The sequence below is a fragment of the Procambarus clarkii genome, chromosome 21 (genome assembly GCF_040958095.1).
Source record: "Procambarus clarkii isolate CNS0578487 chromosome 21, FALCON_Pclarkii_2.0, whole genome shotgun sequence".
In the NCBI taxonomy this organism is placed as follows: domain Eukaryota; kingdom Metazoa; phylum Arthropoda; class Malacostraca; order Decapoda; family Cambaridae; genus Procambarus; species Procambarus clarkii.
In genome coordinates this window covers 20,371,850-20,396,120 of record NC_091170.1, presented here as the reverse complement: position 1 = coordinate 20,396,120, position 24,271 = coordinate 20,371,850, and the positions used below count along the sequence as shown (strand labels likewise).

General features: G+C 41.1%; 1 protein-coding gene across 1 annotated transcript in view; it reads right to left on the bottom strand.

Moving 5' to 3' along the window:
* The window catches only part of LOC123749120 (perlucin), a 30,375-nt gene extending 6,327 nt beyond the window's left edge, over positions 1 to 24,048 (bottom strand). Inside the window, exons 1-2 of the mRNA XM_045731236.2 lie at positions 23,745 to 24,048; positions 15,950 to 16,117 (exon numbers count right to left, since the gene is read on the bottom strand). Coding sequence (XP_045587192.2) covers positions 15,950 to 16,117; positions 23,745 to 23,937 — 361 coding nt within the window. The 5' untranslated portion in view covers positions 23,938 to 24,048. The remainder of the gene's footprint in view (positions 1 to 15,949; positions 16,118 to 23,744) is intronic.
* Positions 24,049 to 24,271: the final 223 nt, after the last annotated feature.

The window sequence follows — 24,271 nt, the reverse complement described above, 5'->3', positions numbered from 1 at the left end:
GGCCTCCACCCCACAAAGTTGAGCACTGTACTACTCGGCCACCACCCCACAGGTTGAGCACTGTACCAATGGGGCACTGCTCCACAAAGTTGAGCACTGTACTACTCGGCCCCCCCCCCCACCCACAAAGTTGAGCACTGTACCAATGGGCATCCACCCCACAACATTAAGCACTGTACCACTGGGCCACCACCCCATAAAGGTGAGCACTGTACCACCACCCCGTAAAGGTGAGCACTGTACCACTGTACCACCACCCCATAAAGGTGAGCACTGTACCACTGGGCCACCACCCCGTAAAGGTGAGCACTGTACCACCACCCCGTAAAGGTGAGCACTGTACCACCACCCCGTAAAGGTGAGCACTGTACCACCACCCCGTAAAGGTGAGCACTGTACCACCACCCCGTAAAGGTGAGCACTGTACCACCACACCATAAAGGTGAGCACTGTACCACTGGGCCACCACCCCATAAAGGTGAGCACTGTACCACCACCCCGTAAAGGTGAGCACTGTACCACCACCCCGTAAAGGTGAGCACTGTACTACTGGGGGACGACCCCACACAGTTGAACATTATACCACTCGGGCATTACACAACAAATCTGAGTGCTGAACCACTTAGCCACCTCTCCACAAAGTTGAGAAACTATACCACACGGTCATCACAACACAAAGTTGAGTGCTGCACCACTGGGCTAACACACCACATAGTTGATCACTGTTCCACAGGCCACCACCCCCCACAAAGATGAGTACTGTACCACTGGGCCACCACACCACAAAGTTGTACACTGTACCACTGGGCCACCACACCACAGTGTTTAGCATTGTACCACTGGGCAACCTCACCACAAAGTTGTGTGCTGTACCACTGGGCCACCACACCACAAAGTTGAGAGCTGTACCACTGGGTCATGACACCACAAAGTTGAGAGCTGTACCACTGGGTCATGACACCACAAAGTTGAGAGCTGTACCACTGGGTCATGACACCACAAAGTTGAGAGCTGTACCACTGGGTCATGACACCACAAAGTTGAGCGCTGTACCTCTGGGTCATGACACCACAAAGTTGGGAGCTGTAAAACTTGGCCACCACACCACAAAGTTGAGCACTGTACCACTGTGCCACCAACTCTCAAATTCAAGGGACAATATTTTTTATATCAATAAGATCAAATGGAAAATGCCGCAGAGATCTCCTTCTAATTCTCTTCATAGAGGAAATGAGATTGTTGATGCTTGGACCACAACTTCCATCTGTGACAGTTTTTCTGTACCTCACATATAGAGTTAAATAATAGGTATGATGATAGAGCAAGGCTCTTTGACTTTAGGCTTCATCAAGAGGATGACTGTGACAGGCTTTTTTCTGAATACAAACTAGATTCTCCTCTACATAAAGGCAGAGCTACATCTCCAGGGAAGGATGGAATTACTTATGGTATATTGCGTATGACCTGGGTAAATAATGAAGCGCAGTCACAACCAAAGACCAGTGAGGTGCAGACAGTAACAGTGAGACGATATGCTAGCTGGAGTTCCGATTGTCACTTAATACTTATGATGGAAGGTTTAGTGAGTGAACTGATGATAGTGAGGGAGCTATGTGGAGCACTGAGGATAAAGTTGAAGTCCCTGCAGAAGCTACTTCAGCTGAAACATTGTCAGGTGGAAGAAAAGGAGGAGTCCAGTATAAGAAAGTCTTCGTCTTGGAAAATCGCAAAGGACAGGAGTCTTAAGAAGATTGTGCCACGGCCGCCTACCGATGTTCTTAAGACTTCCAGCTTGGTACAGTGCTCACTGTGCTGGAAGACGAGTGCTGTAGGGAGCCAGCAGTTCGCACGAAAGGCAAGGCAACGAGGGGAGTGCAGGTCCCTCAAGGTGCTAACAAAGTAGAAGTAGCAGTTAAGCAAATTTTGGTTGTGGGAGTTTCCCAGGTGAGGTATTTGGAAAGAGCTTTTTGTGCCAGAGATAGAGGGAACAGATTGAGGGTTTTCTATCCAGGAGCAGGAATTGGTGATATTGTTAATAACATGAATGATATTATAGCAGGAAATGTGTAAAAACTCATTCTTTCTATCAGTGCCGATGGAAATTATATAGGATAAGTTAGGATTGAGGCACTGATACAGAGGTTTAAAACAGCCATAGAATTAGTTAGGAGCATGGGAGGAATTCCGATCATATGTGGCATTCTTCCAAGAAAGGGAGTTGGAAATGAATGGTTTTCAAGGGCACTTGGTGTCAATTGCCGACTTTGCAAATATTGCAAATCAAATGCAATTGTCATTCATTGATAACTGGGAACACTTCTATTAAAGAAATGCCATGTATGATCGGAATGTGGTGCATTTATCTACGGTTGGGGTCGTTGCTGTTGCTAACTCACTGGAATCTGTGCTCGGAGTAGTTTGTTTGGGTTTAAACTGATAGTAGACAGCGGTATGGGAATTGATATGGAGAAAGGAGGCAATAAAATTATGTGAAGGAAGGAGGAGAAATGGCAAAATGAAACGGGGAAAGTGAGGGGCGTCAAAATAACAATACACTTAAGGTATACTACACAAACAGTAGGAGTCTAAGAAATAAAGTAAACGATTTAAATGCTCTCGTCTGTCATAAACAATAAATATTCTTCTTCTTTCCGAAACATGGATAAATGTAGAAAACAGAGAACTACTTGCTGGATATCAAATAAACGGATTTAAACTAGTTCACATAGATATAGTAGACGAGGAGGGGGAGTAGCCAGATATGTTAGGGAAAATTTAAAATGTAGTATCAAAGAGGGAATCAAAACTGAGCCACACGCATAGAAACTATTGGGCTATAATTAAACGAAAAAGCTAAAAATCTTATAATAGGAGTTATATACAGGCCACCAAACTTAGAATGGATGCAAAGCATCTTTCTGATGAAATATCTAGATCATCTAGGTCTAAAATTATTTGTCTCATTGGGTCACTTTAATTTTAGGGAAATAAACTTGCTTAATCGAATAGGGAATAATGACGAAGAAGATTTTCTAGAATTAATTAAAGATTGCTTCCTTAAGCAACACATTAAGGAACAACTGTGTGAAAATAATATTTTTGACTTAGTGTTAACTAACAGGGAAACACAAATTAATGATATCGAAATAGGGAGTGAGCTAGGGAACAGAATTTAAGAACCAAGAATTTAAAACCCAAATTCCCAAGTAAGATATAGCTGACGAACAACAAGAACAACTGTCGGGTGGTGGCACAGTGGTACAGTGCTCAACTTTGTCGTGTGATGGCCCATTGGTACAGTGCTCAACTTTGTGGCGGGGTGGACACAGGTGTCTTATTGCTAACACTTCGATTAATATATTCCAGTGTCCTATTTGCCTTATTACGAAAATTTATGCATTGATTTTTTGGTTTTAAATTCTTTCTGATCATAACTCCCATATTCCTTTTGCAATCCGACTTCGCAATCTCAATTCCGTCTAGCTCGTATTTTGTAACTATCAACCTTACCTAACCTCAAAACCTTACGTTTGTCAGCATTAAACTGCATCTGCAAATTTTATGACCATTTCAAACCCCCCTATTTAGATCGTCTTGAAGTAATAGTGAGTCTCTTTCCGTGTTTATTTCCCCTCACGATTTTTGTATCATCGGCTTATATTAGATGCAAATATTGTTGCTCAAACCTGAATCTAAATTATTTATATATACTACGAATAACAGAGGTCGCAGGACAGAGCCTTGAGGCACTCCACTTACAACATTTTCCCACTCATATTTAACCCAATTTATACTAACTCTTTGTTTTCTTTGGTATAGCCATGCCCTAATCCAATTTAATATAGCACCCCCAATACCATGGTTAGCGAATTTCCTAATTTCTACATTTCTACCCCCTCTGCTCTACCACAGAGCATAGGAGTCTTTGTTGATATGGACTTAAAACCTGCCATATACTGCAGATATGTTGATGAAATATTTATGCAGGTACCTGATGTCGGACGTTTGCAGCAGCTGAAGGAGGCATTCCAGCAAAATTCCGAGTTAAGTTTCACTTATGAGATGGAGACTGATGGAAGCTACCCTTCCTAGACGTAACAGTCGCGGAAAGGAATAGAGGCTGCCATATTGCAGTCTACACTAAGGAAACGAACATAGGAATGTGCCTTAATGCTAAGAGTGACTTCCCAGACAGGTACAAGCGGAGTGTTGTCAACGCCTACGTCGACCGAGCTCAAACATACAGCTAAGGTTGGAAGAAGGTTGAAGAGGAACTCTGTAGAGTAAGGTAAATCCTAGTCAATAATGGCTTCTTTAACGATTATGTTCAAGACGTCATCAAAAGGAAGATGACACGCCATACAGCTTCTGAAGAAACAACCAACTCAACACCTGTACTTCCTATTTGATTGTTTTACAGGAACTTGTTTTCTACGGCCTATAAAACTGATGAAAGAGTCCTGAAAGATATTATTTGAAGGAAGGTTATCACATTGATATTAATATGAAAAATAATATTTGCCAGCGTATCAAGCAGATAAATTACTAAATTTATGATCTCATTGATGAATCAACAAGCCTAAGCATTAAAACAACCTTCATAGTTTACTCGAAATGTGAAAGTGATAAGGAAGGTATTCCCCATTTCATGTTCTTAGATCTAATTGAACTACCTGATTAGAAAGCAGCAACTATTGCTAGGCATCTCTCAATTATCATTGGTTTGATGACATATATTTGAAACAGAACCTTGAGGCATTTCCTAGTGATGGGGCATGTGTCATGCTTGGTGTCAGATCTGGTGTTGCAACAATACTCAAGAAACATTACCCTGATATAATAAACTGGCACTGTCTTAATCACAGATTAGAGCTTGCAGTAGGTGATTCAATGAGAGAAGTTCATGGAATTAATAATTTTCAATCAATTATGGACAAATTGTACTCAGTTTACAGTAAATCACCTCTAAATCAAAAGGAACTATCTGAATGTGCCTCTCAATTTGAATAACAGAGTTGCAAAAGAGGCCATGTTCTGAGCACCAGGTGGGTAGCCAGGCTAAATCCCTCTGAGACTGACAAAAATGTCAATAAGGATGAAAATCTCACACGCCCTCACTTCTCTTCACCCCTCCGGATGCTTGAAGATAATGGGATGGAACATCTGATCTCTAATTCAGGCTTAGAGAATATATATCACTAAAAACACACACAGGGTACTTACTTCATTTACACTGCCGGCTCATTCATACCCCATGTGTCCCCCACCATACACAAACCCCTTGTCGGAAAATCCGACACCATTTAATAATATTACATACAGGCAGATAATATTGCTGCCATTGTATACACAAGTTAACCCATAGAAAATGTAACTTGTAGTGGAATTTTCCGTCTATAGAAAACGGGATATCATTGCCACATACTATTATAAATTCACCAGCTATTCTGCTGGGAATAATTCTTAAATACATTAGTCTTTGGACTTTACCATCATAAAACATCTCATATAAATTAATTTAATTATCAGAATTAAAATAGAGTAAATGTGACCCTTCTATAACTTACTGACATCTGGACAAATAGGCCAGTAGCGTCAGTGAGGAGGCAGTGGTCAGCCATTGTTGTTTAAGACCAGAGGCGCATGGGAGTAAACGGCTCCTGTTAATTTCTCTTGGACGAAGTGTTATGGAAACCAAAGGTCTTCCATCATCAACACGCTGTCAACAAATACAAAGAAAGTGTTCTGCCGAAACCCATTTATCTGATCATTTTTTAATTATTAACGTCATTATTAATGACATTAATGTCAGTAGATAGGGCGGGCCAGTTAGAATGCGAACAGCCTCTTAATAAAAGGTAATTAAGCCTTGGTCTTTATAATTCATTATATAGTGTTTTATCTGATATAGCTGTCATATATTAGGATTCTGGCTTTTAGCTAGTGCCCTTTTGACAGGTCAAGAAGAGGAAGCAAACTTTGTGCATCAGATACTGGGTGATGGAAGCTGCCTCACACGAGGAAATTTGGTGTCTACATCCTAGTTATATCTGGTGGACTAAGCCTGCTGTATAATAAGATAAGGAACCTCTTCAATGTATACTAATATATGTAGTTTAATACTGTAGTTTGAATGGCTGCATATATATATATATACATATATATATATATATATATATATATATATATATATATATATATATATATATATATATATATATATATATGCGAACAAGCCAGAATGGTCCCCTGGACAATGAGGTGATTTGGTAAAATGCTATGCCCAAGATTACTATCCGAGTGCCGGCGGTGGGGTGGTTCAAATAGCCTCGGCTATCACCTCATTTTGTCCGGTCGTGATGGTCAAGTGGATTAAGGCGTCTTGTACATACCAGTTGCGTTGCTTCTGGGAGTATGGGTTCGAGTCACTTCTGGGGTGTGAGTTTTCAGTTATTTATATATATATATATATATATATATATATATATATATATATATATATATATATATATATATATATATATATATATATATATATATATAACCCCCCCCCTAATGTGTAGTGGATCGATTTGTGAGATTATTGCAGAAATACAGTCCACTTAACATCATACAAATTGCTATCGAAATATATAAATTAACGTAAATATAAATTCTATATAAATTCATATAAATTAAATAAATATAAACCTCACAGGTCGGTTCCCACATTATTTGGACCCTCGGAACCGGATTATTTGGTCCTTTGAACCCACATTATTGGTCATCTTCGAGTCGGATGACAGATTATTGGTCATCTTAGTACTGGATGAACCAGTTAACCAGTGGATTCATTAAATATACTAGTGCAGTGTGATTTATACAATAACAACAAAGCCAGTCGAAGACGGCGGCGTTGCCTGGAGCGAGCTCAGGAGCCCCCCTCAGTTCAGTTCAGCCTCATCAGCAGTTTCAGGGTCACCCACAGATTTGGTGGGTTCTTATTCCGTGACAGCGCTAATATTGAAGCCAGCCAAATTAGTGGCTGTGTCTTCACGAGATTGTTCATGGATTTCGTGGTGTTAAATTTCGCGAGAGATTATCCACGAATTTTGTGGAGTTTATTTCGCGAGGTCACTAATAATATTTAACACTTCTTGATAATATTAGAAGTTTCATAGAGGCTAATTAAGAGGCTATTATCAATAATTGTGTATATTATTTCTCCAAAATAGAGAATTATTTAATATATATTGCACTAGTGTTCTCAATATAATATTTACCAATTGCCAACCCACAACAGGGTAGGATATACACTGACTAGTGTTTATAGATAACCTAGTCCCCTATTACCATTGACTAGTTGAACTATTTATTGTTCATCCTAGTCCCATTTATTACCATAGTCTAGTTGTACTATATTGAACAACCTAGCACCATTAATGAATGGTGCAGACCCTATTTTGGGTGTAATTTTTATCAACTCGAGTTGAGTTGTGTATATATAATAATTTACTTATGATCATTACACCTTTGAGTTATTAATTAGTGTCTATACCATCCTAGGGTGATATAGAAGAGCTAACCTAAAGGTACTTCCAGTGACACTGGTTTATCACTCAAATCATTAGTGTGTATGATTGTATATATATAATGTGTATTAATTTTAAGTGCTAACCTCTAGTAGAGGTAGGATTAACGCCTAGTGAGTGCAGAATTTTACCCCTAGGCCACCATCAGTGCTTGTTCAGTATTATGAGCAACCCAAGTACAAGCCCCACAAGGCTTTACCAACTAGCCAGTATGGATAATGCAGGGAGAATGAAAGGAACCGTTGCAGGTCTTAAAGGCCACTTAACAAGACAGATCAAGAAATGTGAAGATTTGTCGCAACAATCACCAGTTGATTATGCTGACCTGGAAAGCTATTATCAAGCAGCTGCTGGTAAATTTGAGCAAATCAAATGCCAAATAGCTCTCCTTGTGGGGACAGACTACTACCATCGATTCATTGGTAGCCCTACTAAATATCAGGGCATGACCATGTTAAATTCTGCAGGAGGTAAATTACTCTCAGGCCCAGTATCAAGCCTGAGGAGACCTATGGCTGCAGATAAACAATACCAATAGAAATCTAAATTTGTCAGCTGATTATATTTCTCCAGTAGCATTATACTAAGGAGATTACAGCTGACTATAGTAACAGAGGTTGATGTTAATATTATCATTTAAAGCTGAAGATGAGTTCATGAGGCCTCAGTGGTAAATCAGTGAACAGTAGCCTAAACAGCTACAAGTCACTGCGACCAATGTAACTGAACCCACTGCTGTCTCAGAACCATACTTTACTTTAATGATGGGCTAGTCAATCCTCTGAATCAAATAACTAAATTAAACCCCAATAAATCTGACGACTGATTTTGATACATTTATTATTTAATCAAGATGTATTCCATGGGCCTCAGTGTTTATATATCAGTGACCAGTTACCTGAACAAGCTTCAAGTTATATCTAATGTCACTCATCTCACTGCAGTCCCTGAATCATATTTGACTGTAGTACTTGATCACATTCAGTCTTCTGGGTTAAATAATATGTAATTAGGCTTGAATATTAGCCTCTCAAGAGTTAACAGGGAAACAAAATCGCATTAGACTTCTAATCCCTGCAATTCGAGTACGGGACATCTGTCCTGTACGAACATACGCACAAATGTGTGATTACTAACTACTAACATCAAATTAATCTAATAATTCGAAGGAGGAGTATCGGTGTTCGTCTGTTCTAAATAGGACTTCGACCCGTGAGCAGCCCCCGGGGAGTTATGTTGGAAAATCCGACACCATTTAATAATATTACATACAGGCAGATAATATTGCTGCCATTGTATACACAAGTTAACCTATAGCAAATGTAACGTAGTGGAATTATCCATCTATAGAAAATGGGATATCATTGCCACATACTATTATAAATTCACCAGCTATTCTGCTGGGAATTATTCTTAAATACATTAGTCTTTGGACTTTACCATCATAAAACATCTCATATAAATTAATTTAATTATCAGAATTAAAATAGAGTAAATGTGACCCTTCTATAACTTACTGACATCTGGACAAATAGGCCAGTAGCGTCAGTGAGGAGGGAGTGGTCAGCCATTGTTGTTTAAGACCAGAGGCGCATGGGAGTAAATGGCTCCTGTTACTTTCTCTTGGACGAAGTGTTGTGGAAACCAAAGGTCTTCCATCATCAACACGCTGTCAACAAATACAAGGAAAGTGTTCTGCCGAAACCCATTTATTTAATCATTTTTGGCCATTAATGTCAGTAGCTAGGGCGAGCTGGTTAGAATGCGAACAGCCTCTTAATAAAAGGTAATTAAGCCTTGGTCTTTATAATTCATTATACAGTGTTTTCTCTGATATAGCTGTCATATATTAGGATTCTGGCTTTTAGCTAGCGCCCTTTTGACAGGTCAAGAAGAGGAAGCAAACTTTGTGCATCAGTTACTGGGTGACGAAAGCTGCCTCACACGAGGAAATTTGGTGTCTATATCCTAGTTATATCTGGTGGACTAAGCCTGCTGTATAATAAGATAAGGAACCTCTTCAATGTATACTAATATATGTAGTTTAATACTGTAGTTTGATTGGCTGCATATATATATAAATTCAATATAACCCCTCCCCTAATGTGTAGTGGATCGATTTGTGAGATTATTGCAGAAATACAGTCCACTTAACATCATGCAAATTGCTATCAAAATATATAAATTAACGTAAATATAAATTCTATATAAATTCATATAAATTAAATAAATATAAATCTCACAGGTTGGTTCCCACACCCCTTGCTTGTAGGTGGTCGGTCACAGCGATTAGGCTAGCTGATGTAGCCTCAAGCGGTGACGTTCGTACATGGATGGTTTGGCACGTTTTTCGTAACTTCCCACACAACACACGGTGCGGTTCGTAAACCCACCGAGTGAAGCAGAGTGTTCGTACACGGATGGCAGGTAAACGCCTAAAGTCTCTTCTTACGAATTTCTATGGGAAAACCTGACCCCTGAACACTGACAAGATATTTCCCCCATTCACTCGACATCTATAGAGCCCTAGCAGGATTCAGAACGTCTGTATGATCACTGGAGTGGGAAACCACGAATCTGTTGACTGCTCGTATGCAAATTACCCTCGTTCCACGATCCCTACTCACTATACTCCTTGTCTTTCTCACTTTGGAATGGTGATTGCCATACTGGATTCTGCTGCAGACGACGTCGTAGTTGAGGTGGAGGGAGGAGCAGCAGAGTAGCCAGCCGCCAAGACATCTTGTTGCTCAATTTGGCCGAATTGAGCAAGGAAGCATCAGGTCAAGTTGACGGCTGATTTCAAAATGATCCTTGAGACAGGGACGCCGGGGACTTCCCCCCGTCCTCCTCGAAAGAACCTATTAGAGGGAGGCACACAGCGGCCTACCTCTCTCAACCAATCAGAGACGAGGTACCTTGGCCCTGGGGGACCCCAAGATGGCCGCCCAAGTTGGCTGGCAGGCGTGGCCATGGGATCAAGGCTGGCGGCATAGATGGTGGCCACCCGCTCCCACGTTCTTCCCGAGCAAACCTCTGTCTCCCTCAAATTTTACACAGTAAAAGTTGTTGCTGGCTCTATCTCTTTCTACAAATGCGTCACAATGGTCATTGTAACATATTTGGACTGCTGATGACTGGGGCTTTCAGATGAGCCCTAACTCAAGATGATTCGGGTACGGGTTAATAAACATAGGATGGTGCACTTGCAAAGTGCACCGGCCGCCACAGGCATGTAAAATCAGTGGAAGTAGTCTGGTGAAACCATTCCCTCACAATAGTACTCTGGATCGACTACAGATCATTCTCAAAAGTTTCTGATTAATATAAAATCCACCAGTCTCAGTGCAGGTAACACAATAAACAAATTATCTCAATTAATCATACATTCCCTAATAATTAGTAATTAAATATACCAAATAAACCACTTTTTCCGAAATGCAAAACGAGCAGTTTCTGGAGATAAAGGGGCCTCGTAGCCTAGTGGATAGCGCGCAGGACTCGTAATTCTATGGCGCGGGTTCGATTCCCGCACGAGGCAGAAACAAATGGGCAAAGTTTCTTTCACCCTAAATGCCCCTGTTACCTAGCAGTAAATAGGTACCTGGGAGTTAGTCAGCTGTCACGGGCTGCTTCCTGGGGGTGGAGGCCTGGTCGAGGACCGGGCCGCGGGGACACTAAAAGCCCCGAAATCATCTCAAGATAACCTCAAGATAACCTCAAGAAGCAGAGCGGGCAACCATTAAAAGTGTTGTTATTGTGAGGAAACTCGAGCCCACAAGCGGGCCTCCCACAACAGAGAGCCTCCCACTTCCTGGAAGTTATAGAACGCAGTGTGACTTATTACAAAGAACATAGTCACTATTTGTTGCCGCAACCTGCAGAATAAGGGAATTAAGTGCCCAAGTTCTGTTTATCTATTAGCTCAGATTAGTTGGTACCTATGTTCTATGTCTTAGATAAATCGTTTGGGCATAAGACAACACCACCCACAAGGGTAAGCTGTGATACATTATTAATCACCCAAATTTCATGTGTAACACCTGTACTTTACATGTTATCTTCAGTTTTTACGGTGTAATTTGTTGGCAGGTAACTTGTGACTGCATGAGACATCAGTGAGCTGGTAAGGAACCCAGAACTACCCAGACGCAATGAATACCTGTCCAGTACGGAGTACATGTGTCCGGGAAATCTTATGTAGGATAACCAGCTAACAACACACTACAAACCAGCTGAGGCCAATTTAAAAGCATAATAAACCAGTAGTAGAGTAATTTATCTCATTAACAATTAAATCTTCTGTTTAATTATCGCAAGATTAAATGTGAACCCCCCATCTCCAAATGGTGTGAAGGGAAGTTTACTGGTGATAATAAATTATAAAATACAGCCCGCTCGTAAGTAATAAATACAATCTCTTGAATTAATAATCAAATTAATCGCCGGTAGATTTACCACAAGAGCTCCGGTACCTAAAAAAATGGTACTGCACCCCTGCCCTTCATACACACCAGTGGTTTCTTAGTTCATGTTAATTTCCAGCCCTGTATTCTGGAGGCTCTTGCAATCTTAGGTTATGTCATCCAATTTATCTAACAATTATACTCAAAGACCTTGGTGAGCTTAATTTGTAAGATGATGTATCGTGTGTTTCTCCAAATTATATGTTGCGTAAATTTTTTTGGTCAGTCGGTCATGTTGCTTTCAATTCTTGTGTGGTGACTCAAATTCTTAATTAGTGTTGATGTGGGGAAAAGTGAAGGTAATATAATGATGACCAGACCACACACTAGAATGTGAAGGGACGACGACGTGTATGTCCGTCCTGGACCATTCTCAAGTCGATTGTGATGAGGAAGTAAAGACAGGCAATAATACCCTCTTTCTGAGCACCAGCAAGAACCTCTTGGACTTGGTCTTTCTTTTGCTACTTCCCCTGGCCCACGCTGTGGCATTGATCTCATTTGTTCCTTTGACAGGTTTGTCAATTCTAACTCTAGTACTCTTTCGGACCTGTCTGCCTTTAGAGGGGCCTTATCCCTGTTCTTGACAGTTTGTTTTCTAAAAATCACCACCTTCCTCGTCGCTTCCAGCTTGCCCTTGCCTCCCTGAAATCTAACAACTCTATTCTTATCCTTCCTTCCGACAAAGGCAATTCGGTGGTTGTCCTTGACCGTGAGGACTACCTCCGAAAAGCAGATGTCTTGCTCTCTGACTCTCACACTTGTGCTCCTCTGACTTCTAACCCTAACCGCAAACTAAGACAGCTCTCTAGTCTTTGTCCTCCTGACTTTGATCTCATTAAACGTTTCCGTGTCATCTGCCCTTCTCTTCCTTATTTCTATGGTCTTCCTAAGACTCATAAACCTGGTGTTCCTCTTCGTCCTATCATTTCTTCACGGGGCTCTGTCAGCTATCCTCTTGCCTCCTGGCTCGCTAAAATCCTGACACCTTACCTTGGCACTTTTTCCCCTGCGTCACTCTCAGGACTTCATAGAAAGACTGCGCCTGCAACCCTCTTGTAAAATGCTTAGTCTTGATGTCGACTCTCTGTTCACTAATGTTCCGCTCTTCTTCCTCTCCTTCTTCCTCTCCCGCTTCCCATTGACGTTTTCCTTGAACTCATTAGACTGTGTTGACTCTAACTCTTTCTCTTTCAACGGTAAATATTACACTCAAACTTTCGGTGTCGCTACGGGTTCCCCTCTCTCCCCTGTTCTTGCTAATTTCTACATGGAATACTTCGAAACTGTTCTTCTTCCTTCTATTGATACTCGTCCCTCTCTCTGACTTCGCTATGTTGATGACATTTTTGCTGTATGGCCTCATGACCTTAGTCATTTAAAGCCTTTCCTCTCCTCTCTTAACAATCTGGCTCCTTCTAACCATTTCAAAGTTGAGTGGGAATCTAATTCTCTCCATCCTTTTCTTGATGTTCATGTTCACAGCTCTGTGTCTGGGTTCTCTTTCTCTGTCTACCGTAAACCCATGCATAGTGGCATGTACATTCACTTATTTTCCTACCATCCTACTTCTGTTAAGAAAAGTGTCCTCGTCTCTCTCTTCCTCCGCGCTCTACGCATCAGCGACCCTCAGTTTCTTGATTCTGAAATTGCCTTTATCTACAAATCATTCTCTCGCCTTGGTTATCCTTTGCATTTCATCAACTGTGCCCACTCTCAAGCTAAACGAAATTTCTTTCATCCTAAACCTGCTTCCAACACTAGTTGCACTGTACTATGCCTTCCCTTCATATCTGAACTCAAAACTTTTACCAATACCTTTCGTCCTCTTGACATTAAGCTCGTCTTTCGACAAACTAACACACTTCGTAGCAATCTAGTTCACACTGCTCCTCCTGCTTCAAATGCTGCTGGTGTCTACTCTATTTCCTGTTCATCTTGTCCTCTCCAATACTTTGGTGAAACTGGAACTACACTGAATGACAGACTTAAAGAACACAAGAGAAGTGTTAAGTCTGCAGACACTAACAATGCTCTCTTCTGCCATGTGAGGGATTCTAATCATCCCATTGATTGGTCTTCCTCCAAAATAATCTTTCCTGCCTCTACTTTACACAGACGCCGTCTTGTTGAATCGGCTCTAATACACAATGTACCCAACATGAACTTGAGTCCTGGCTTTGTTGCTGTGGACTCTTCCCTTTCACAGTATATACTCAAATGCTCTAATCTTTCTAACAAACGTGACCTTACATAAGCTTACCCTTTCCATTTACCTTTCTTTCTCTTTCCTTTCTTTCTCTATTCTCTCTTTTTTCTGTTCATTGTCTTCTCCTACGTTCCCTCGTTTTCCTCTTCTCATTATTTTCTCCTTCTCTTTCGGTGGGTATAATAGGAAGTGCCTCGTATGGGCCAATAGGCCCTCTGCAGTTCCTACTACTAGCCCCTCCACTACACCTTACTTTGCTCCTCATCTCTCGTGCCATTTATTGCCTGTCTCTACTTCCTCATCACAATCGACTTGAGAATGGTCCAGGACGGACCGAAACGTCGTCGTCCCTTCACATTCTAGTGTGTGGTCTGGTCATCATACTTCAGCCACGTTGTTGTGACTCATCGCCTGAAGGTAATATAATTATGCACGACATATAATCAATTAATAATCTCTTTTAGGACATTTTTAATTATCTTAAAATTGATCTCCTTACTCTTGGATTAATTTCTTGACTTATGATAAAATGAAATCTAGAGGAGAGAGCACTCTGAAGATTACTTGATTATAGGGTCCACTACCACTATAATTATATGTTTATTTGGTTACAGTTTACTGTTTACTGTGATTATAGAGAAGAGTTCCGTGCCTTGTCTTTTAAACATTCTGACTGGATGGTGGCAGCCCTTCTACCTTCTTACTGCTTTTCTATCTACCTCTATCTACTCTAACTCACTCTAGTTCTTTTTTCTAACTCTTTCCACTCATCTTCCTCTACATATTATGTCCCTGTCTTTAAGCCAACCCTTCATCCCATTTTCTCTCTAAACTTTCTCTGTCGCTGACTCTTTCTCACTCTTCACCTGTCACTCGTCCGCACTCTATATTGTTCTACGTCACTCTGCTTTTCTTTGCTTTTGTATTTTCCGATACGTTACACTTTTTAATTTTTTAACACATTTAGCTTCATCTGCATTTGTTGAGCTGCCCTAGACTAAATGAAAGGGGAGTACAGTTTGTGTGTTACATGATGCTAAAAATCTCCATCACACAGCATGGTTAGTCATACAGACGCAAGTGATCTGTATTCTGCACAGGCAAACTCTGTGTGCATTATGAGGATATCATCATTAACACACAAGTAAATAAGGGTAACAGTGATAATAAAGTCCCCATCTAGCAGGATGGTTAGTGATACAGAATCATATGTTCAGTAGCCTGCAATGGCAAGTTTTAGGTGCATTATGAAGATATCCTCAAGAACACGAGAGTGAATAAAGTAATTACAAAGCTCCAGGTACCTCATGCCAATGGGTCTGCGTTACACAGTGACGAACTGTGTAACATGAAATCTATAAGTCTTAAAGAAATGCTCAGACAGCTGGTAAGATTCATAGGTCTGGTAATATAACTTTGTTTATATAAGAAAAGAAACCACAATGGAGGGGATATATCAGTGAGAATCGTTTTGAGACAATGGAGTGACTTGAACTCGCGTTCGGATGAATCCTAGACACCGGCCATAACCAACTCAGCCATGATGGTACAAAAGTCCTCTAACCCAGAACTCTGGTGAATTCACTTACTGAATAGTGGGTTCAAGTCACTCCATTGCCTAAAAACCAGGAAGACAATGCTGGTTATTATAGCCTGGTGCAGTATCACAGCATCATGTACAATGACCAAACATAACCAAATACCTCCATTCTCGAGGACAAAGGACACGAGAGCGAAGACGTGTTTAGGGGTGGCCAGGTCCCCTTTCATCCCCTGACAGTAGTGACGAGCCTGACTCCAGGCCAGTTGCTTGCTGCTCAGATAAAAGCACTCGTCCAGCACCCGTTTGTAAGGGTAGGGGCAGCACCGCTCTGGAAAGTAAACATCATTATTTAAAAGTAAGAAAAAATATTTTATCAAAAGGTATTTTTAGAATAAATTTATTGATAAGAATGGTTGTCCTTAGGATAGAAAATAGAGGAAGTCATAGTCTTTATTGAAACAAGAACTGGAGATAGTGTCAGTAGTAAGTTCATAATCATTTCTGGAAAGAGAAAAAAAACACATAGTTAAACAACTTAACATTTGTCGAATAAACTCTTGGTGCACTACACCCAACGGGAAGAACGTGGAGTAATCAAGTATCAAGTACCAATCACCTTGAATCAAGTATGGGGGTCCACTACCCCTCACGAGATGGGTATACGGTCCACTACCAATCACGGAATGGGTATGGGGGTCCACTACCACCCACGGGATAGGTATAGGGTGCACTATCACCACTACCACCAACGGGATGGCCATGCGGTCCACTACCACCCACGAGATGGGTATGCGGTCCACTGCCACTCATGGAATGGGTATGGGAGTCCACTACCACCTACGGGATGGGTATGGGGTCAAATACCACCCCTCAAGATAAGTATGGGGTTCACTACAACCCAAGAGAAGGGTATGGGGTTCACTACCACCCACTAGATGGGAATGCGGTCCACTACCCACCTACGGGTGATATGCGGTCCACTACCAATCACGAGATGGGTATGCGATCCACTACCAATCACGAGAATGGTATGTGGTTCACTACCACCAACGAGATGGGTCTGCGGTCCACTACCTTCCACAAGAGGGAGGGGAGGAGAGGGACTATGAGGGAAGGAGGAAGATGTAAGGAGTGGGGAGAGGCGAGGAAAATTGAATAAAAAGTAAGCAAGAAGAGTAATTATCGTAGATCTACATGGCTATGTTAATCACTTCCGGCTTAGATCTAATATATATATATATATATATATATATATATGGGAACTAATATCCCCCATGGGAAGGGTATGGGGTCCACTTCCACCGACGTGGGTATGCGGTCCACTACCACCCACGAGATGATTATATTATATATTTACATATCTATATAAATAAAAATGGAAATGTTCGTTTGTGCATAATTGCTAATCTCCGAAAGTTCTTCATCGATTGCTTTGAAATTTTCACACAACGTTCCATTCGCAACCGAGCAAGTTTTATATACATACTTAATAAATGTCACGTCTGTGACTGTACAAAAAACATACTTTTTCTGAAAAATTTTGTTTTCATGTGTTTTTCATGTGAGGGAAATTTTTGAAAACCTATTTACCGATTGCTTTGAAAATTTTGACACAACGTTGCATTCAAATAGGCGCAACTTTTTATATACCTACTATATAGATGACACACCTGTGACAGGTAAAAACATGCAGTTTTGAAAAACAGCGCCATCTGTTGAATATAATAGCAACATGCACGCTATAATAAATATGTCACGAATTCCATTTCAATGTTTCCGATTGCCTTGATAAATTTTATTTTCATAGATTTCTATTTATTTTATTTTTTATTGAATTATTTTGTGTGACATTGTGTTGGAATTGAGCTGTGTTGTTTACCATACTGTTCATTTCGTAAGAATAGGTATAGATGCCACACCTGTGACAGGTAAAGCTAAGTTTTTTGAAAAACAGTGCCATATGTTGCATGTAAGAGCAACACACATGCTATACTAAATATGTTACAATTTCATTTCAATGTTTCTGATTGCATTGATAAATAGAATTTTCATAGATTTTGAATTATTTTCATTTTCATTTAATTATTTTGTGTGTTGTGTTGGAATTGAGCTGTGTTGTTTACTATACCGTTCATTTCGTGAGTATAGTTTATTATTTAATTTTGTTCATATTTTCATTTAATTTTTAAACTGTTTTCTTATATTTCAGTGATGGGAACATCAGATGACTTGATGTTCCTAATTTTCTGATGGGAACATCAGACCATTTGGGAAGGCATCGGACGAGGGAGTGGGGAATGGTGTGGATGACGAGGGGACGGAAGTGAGAGATGGTGGGGAGGACGAGGGGACAATAGAGAGGGGGTAATGGTGGGGAAGGACGAGGGGACGGGGGAGTTTGGGATGGTGGGGACGAGAGGATGGGGGAATGGAGAATGGTGGGGAGGACAAAGGGACACGGGAGTGGGGCATGGTGGGGAGGACGAGGGGACGGTGGAGAGGAGAATAGTGGGGAGGACTGGGGGACAGGAAAGGTTGCTGTGGCTCAGCTGAGCCACAAGCTGAACACCTATACCCCCTATTAGACTATTTTACAGGAACTTCTTTTCCACAGCTCATAAAACGGAGGAAAGGGTCCTGAAAGATATTGTTGATAGGAACGTTATCCCTACAGACAAAAATCAGAAGATACAATTGACGATTTACTATAAAACCAAAAAAACGGCCAACCGACTCATGAGAAACTCTCCAGACACAAAGCAGAACGCTTCAAAAGAGACCAACGTCGTCTATGCCTTCAAACGCCCACTTGGGGACTGTAAGCCTCAAAGAACTCACTATATAGGCAAGACAACAACATCTCTTTCCAGGCGATTAACGATGCATAAGCAACAGGGCTCCATTAAGGAACATATAATCTCTTCCATCAACCAGACCATCACCAGCGAAGTCTTAACAAACAACACAGAAATCATCGATAAATACAGCGATAACAGGCGGCTTGATATCTGCGAGGACCTACACATTAAGAAGTCGACACCAGCAATCAACAGCCAATTAATGCACAACTATATTCTACCCACCTCAAGACTCCGCTCCAATATAGAAGCATCAAGAAATATGGACCAATAGGCTTTCTACAATCACTTCCATTTCAATACCCATTGTTTCGTGTTCTGTCTTGTGTTGATGAAATTAAGACCCTATTAAATACCACCTCACCCCATCCACCTGACTCAAATGTAGATATAAACAAATCGGAGATATGTAAGTTCTATTCAGTTGTGTATGTGTAAAGTCTTTGAAAATGTAATAAATTTTACGAAACGAGCTCAAGTGTTGCGTCAGACTAGAAATAAAAATGAATTTTGGAGAATTGATTTTTGAATTACCTCCAACAGTGAAAAGAAATGTACGAAAGATTGAGAAAATTCGTGTTAGAATTATTAATCTTACTTTTTCGGTCATATTTAATAATATATATATATATATATATATATATATATATATATATATATATATATATATATATATATATATATATATATATATATATATATATATATATATATATAAGGGAGTACCACCTCTGGCTGGAAGAAGGGTGACCCCCCAATAGCCTCGGAGGAAACCCCACATAACGCATAGGAGGGAATGTAGGTTCTGTATAAGTATATGTAATATGTATATGTATATGAATATGAATATGTATAAGAATATATGAGAAAATATATTAATTAAGGAAAACTTGGCTTATTAGGCAAATCGGGCCTTGCATAGTAGGCCGAGAAGTGCGTTCTGGCTACTAGGTACGACATATACATATATATATATATATATATATATATATATATATATATATATATATATATATATATATATATATATATATATATATATATATATATATGTCGTACCTAGTGGCCAGAATGAACTTCTCGGCCTACAATGCAAGGCCCGATTTGCCTAATAAGCCAAGTTTTCCTGAATTAATATATTTTCTCTAATTTTTTTCTTATGATATGATAAAGCTATCCATTTCATTATGTATGAGGTAATATTTTTTTATTGGAGTTAAAATTAACGTAGATATATGACCGTACCTAACCAACCCAACCTAACCTAACCTAACCTATCTTTATAGGTTAGGTTAGGTTAGGTAGCCGAAAAAGTTAGGTTAGGTTAGGTTAGGTAGGTTAGGTAGTCGAAAAACAATTAATTCATGAAAACTTGGCTTATCAGGCAAATTGGGCCTTGCATAGTAGGCTGAGAAGTGCGTTCTGGCTACTAGGTACGATATATATATAGATATATATATATATATATATATATATATATATATATATATATATATATATATATATATATATATATATATATATATATATATGACAATGTCAGACCACGGAGGAAAAATGAAACAGGAATTTCCTTAAGTACTTTCGTATATTAATACATCTTCAGCACTCCTTCTGAAGATGTATTAATATACGAAAGTACTTAAGGAAATTCCTGTTTCATTTTACCTAGGTGGTCTGACATTGTCACATTTTTAATCACGTGTTTATTTTCGTGATATACACACATATATATATATATATATATATATATATATATATATATATATATATATATATATATATATATATATATATATATATATATATATATATATATGTCGTACCTAGTAGCCAGAACTCACTTCTGAGCCTACTATGCAAGGCCCAATTTGCCTAATAAGCCAAGTTTTCATGAATTAATTGCTTTTCGACTACCTAACCTACCTAACCTAACCTAACCTAACTTTTTCGGCTACCTAACCTAACCTAACCTATAAAGATAGGTTAGGTTAGGTTAGGTAGGGTTGGTTAGGTTCGGTCATATATCTACGTTAATTTTAACTCCAATAAAAAAAAATTGACCTCTTACATAATGAAATGGGTTGCTTTATCATTTCATAAGAAAAAATTTAGAGAAAATATATTAATTCATGAAAACTTGGCTTATTAGGCAAATCGCGCCTTGCATTGTAGGCTGAAAAGTGAGTTCTGGCTACTAGGTACGACATATATATATATATATATATATATATATATATATATATATATATATATATATATATATATATATATATATATATATATTTAGGGGTACCACCACTGGTTTAATTAAAGGGACCCACATCCTCGAAGAAGAAAATAAATAGTGTTCAGAGAAGATCTTGTGGATTCTTACTGAATACTTTCATCTTTTCCTCTCCTACCACCCCTATTATTTTTTTTATTTGATTTTATTGCAATGCTACAGTTTACAGAAAACACACACTTATATAACAATATAACAATATACCAATCAGTGTTCGAAGACCTCGTCCAGCACCTCGGGGGTCGGGTGCGTACCCAAGATACAGCACACATTTCCCCTCTGAACAGCGACACTGAGGCGCTGGAACATAAAACTGGCCGCACTTGGGTCTCTAGTCTTCCTAATGAGTTCCTCGCCCAGCTCCTTCAGGAACTTAAGTGTACATTTACCCCAGGCGCCCAGAGTCTCAGAGCCTATTGGCACGAACCTGTAACAACGATAGTATCATATATATATATATATATATATATATATATATATATATATATATATATATATATATATATATATATATATATATACATATATATATATATATATATATATATATATATATATATATATATATATATATATATATGTATGTGTGTGTGTGTGTGTGTGTGTGTGTGTGTGTGTGTGTGTGTGTGTGTGTGTGTGTGTGTGTGTGTGTGTGTGTGTGTGTGTGTGTGTGTGTGTGAACCGCCTCCCATCACTCTCCATCTCGTAAGTGAAACTTAACACCAAATTTTGCTCGAATGCCTCCTTCAGCTGCTGCAAACGTCTGACATCAGGTACCGCCATAAAAATGTCGTCAACGTACATGCAGTATATGGTGTGTTTCAAGTCCATGTCAACTAAGACCCTCTGCTCTATGATAACTATGTAGAAGTTCGCAAACAGGACACCTAGCGGAGACCCCATGGCGACCCCATCTACTTGCTTATACATGTGCCCATCGGGACTCAAGAAGGGTGCCTCTTTAGTGCAGGCTTTGAGTAACTTCCTCAGTATGCTCTTTAGTATGTCTAGAGGGGTGTAAGCTGGATCACGGTACAATCTGTCCATCATTATCCTAATTGTTTCGACCACAGGCACGTTGGTAAACAGCGACTCCACATCAAAAGAGGCTCTTATCCCTGTGGGCCCCACTCCCTGCAGTAAGTCACCGAATTCCTTTGGAGACTTCAGGCTAAAGGTACAAGGCACATAAGGAGACAACAGACAGTTGAGTCGCTTAGCCAGTCTGTATGTTGGTGTGGGTATCTGGCTGATGTGTGTGGGCGGTGTGTGTGTGGGCGGTGTGTGTGTGGGCGGTGTGTGTGTGGGCGGTGTGTGTGTGGGCGGTGTGTGTGTGGGCGGTGTGTGGACATTGTGAGTGAGCGGTGTGTGGACATTGTGAGTGGGCGGTGTGTGTGGGCAGTGTTTGGGCGGAGTATGTGTGGGCAGTGTATTGGTGTAGTGTGTGGGCAGTATTTGGGTTGTGTGTGTGTGGGCGGTGAGTTTGGGCGCTGTGTGTGGGCACTATGTGTGGGCGGTGTGTGTTGGCGGTGTGCGGGCAATGTGTCTGGACGGTGTGTGTGCGTGTGGGCGGTGTGTGTGTGTGTGTGTGGGCAGTGTGTACTCACCTAGTTGTGTTTGCGGGGGTTGAGCTCTGGCTCTTTGTTTCCGCCTCTCAACTGGTGTACAGATCCTGAGCCTATTGGGCTCTATAATATCTACATTTGAAACTGTGTATGGAGTCAGCCTCCACCACAACACTACTTAATGCATTCCATTAGTTAACTACCCTGACACTGAAAAAAATTATTTCTAACGTCTCTGTTGCTCATCTGGGTACTAAGTTTCCACCTGTGTCCCCTTGTTCGTGTTCCACCCGTGCTGAAGAGTTTGTCTTTTTCCACCCTGTCAATTCCCCTGAGAATTTTGTAGGTGGTTATCATGTCTCCCCTTACTCTTCTGTTTTCCAGGGTTGTGAGGTTCAGCTCCCTTAGCCTTTCCTTGTAGCTCATCCCTCTCAGTTCCGGGACAGTGTGTGTGTGGGCGGTGTTTGTGTGGCTGTTGTGTATGGGCTGTGTGTGTGTGGGCGGTGTGTCGGCGGTGTGTGGGTGGTGTGTATGTGTGTTGGCGGTGTGTATGTGTGTTGGCGGTGTGTATGAGCGATGTGTGTGTGGGCGGTGTGTGGGCGGTGTGTGTGGGCGGTGTGTTTGGGCGGTGTGTGGACGGTATATGTGGGCAGTGTGTGTGGGCGGTTTGTGTGGGCGGTGTGTTTGGGCGGTGTGTGGACGGTATATGTGGGCAGTGTGTTTGGGCGGTGTGTGTGGGCGGTGTGTTTGGGCGGTGTGTGTGGGCGGTGTGTTTGGGCGGTGTGTGGACGGTATATGTGGGCAGTGTGTGTGGGCGGTGTGTGTGGGCGGTGTGTGTGGGCGGAGTGTGTGTGGACGGTGTGTGTGTGGGCGGTGTGTGTGTGGGCGGTGTATGGGCAGTGTGTGTGGGCGGAGTGTGGGCAGTGTGTGTGGGCGGTGTATGGGCAGTGTGTGTGGGCGGAGTGTGGGCAATGTGTGTGGGCGGTGTATGGGCAGTGTGTGTGGGCGGAGTGTGGGCAGTGTGTGTGGGCGGTGTATGGGCAGTGTGTGTGGGCGGAGTGTGGGCAATGTGTGTGGGCGGTGTATGGGCAGTGTGTGTGGGCGGTGCATGGAAGGTGTGTGTAGGCGGTGAGTGGTTGTAGTTCCACTGATGGGACGAACATCAGTATCTCAAGTCAATTGTTGAGCACTGTTAAGTAAGGACAGCTGTCTTGGGTAGAGGGGGAGAACAGGTGCAAGACATACCTGGAGCACATGAGGTTTTCGCCTGTAGTGTGCTGTTCACCAGGTGCTTCAAGGTTTCAGCTTGCTCGGAGAGCACCAACTGTGTAACCACTAATGCTGAGCGCAGCTCCTCTAGTTCCGGGACGTCCAGCTTGGCTACACAGCCACCCATCACCAACCACCACACAACAACTGTCTTTAATCCAGCCATCATCCTGAGTGCAGGATCAGCCAGCCAGGCGAGCCAGAGACGATGTGTTGCCTCGGGATGTGTGGGCTGTGTGTTCCTGGGTCGGGGTGTACCAGTGTGTCCCTGGGTCGGGGTGTACCAGTGTGTCCCTGGGTCGGGGTGTACCAGTGTGTCCCTGGGCCGGGGTGTACCAGTGTGTTCCTGGGCCGGGGTGTACCAGTGTATCTGCCGACCTAGTGATTGCTCTCAGTACATTCACACGCCTCCTGCACTGAAATTGATTTTGGCAGTAATGGTACACAACATCTACACATTTTAATTTGTCCATTGTAGTGTTTATTCTTACATTTATTAAAAG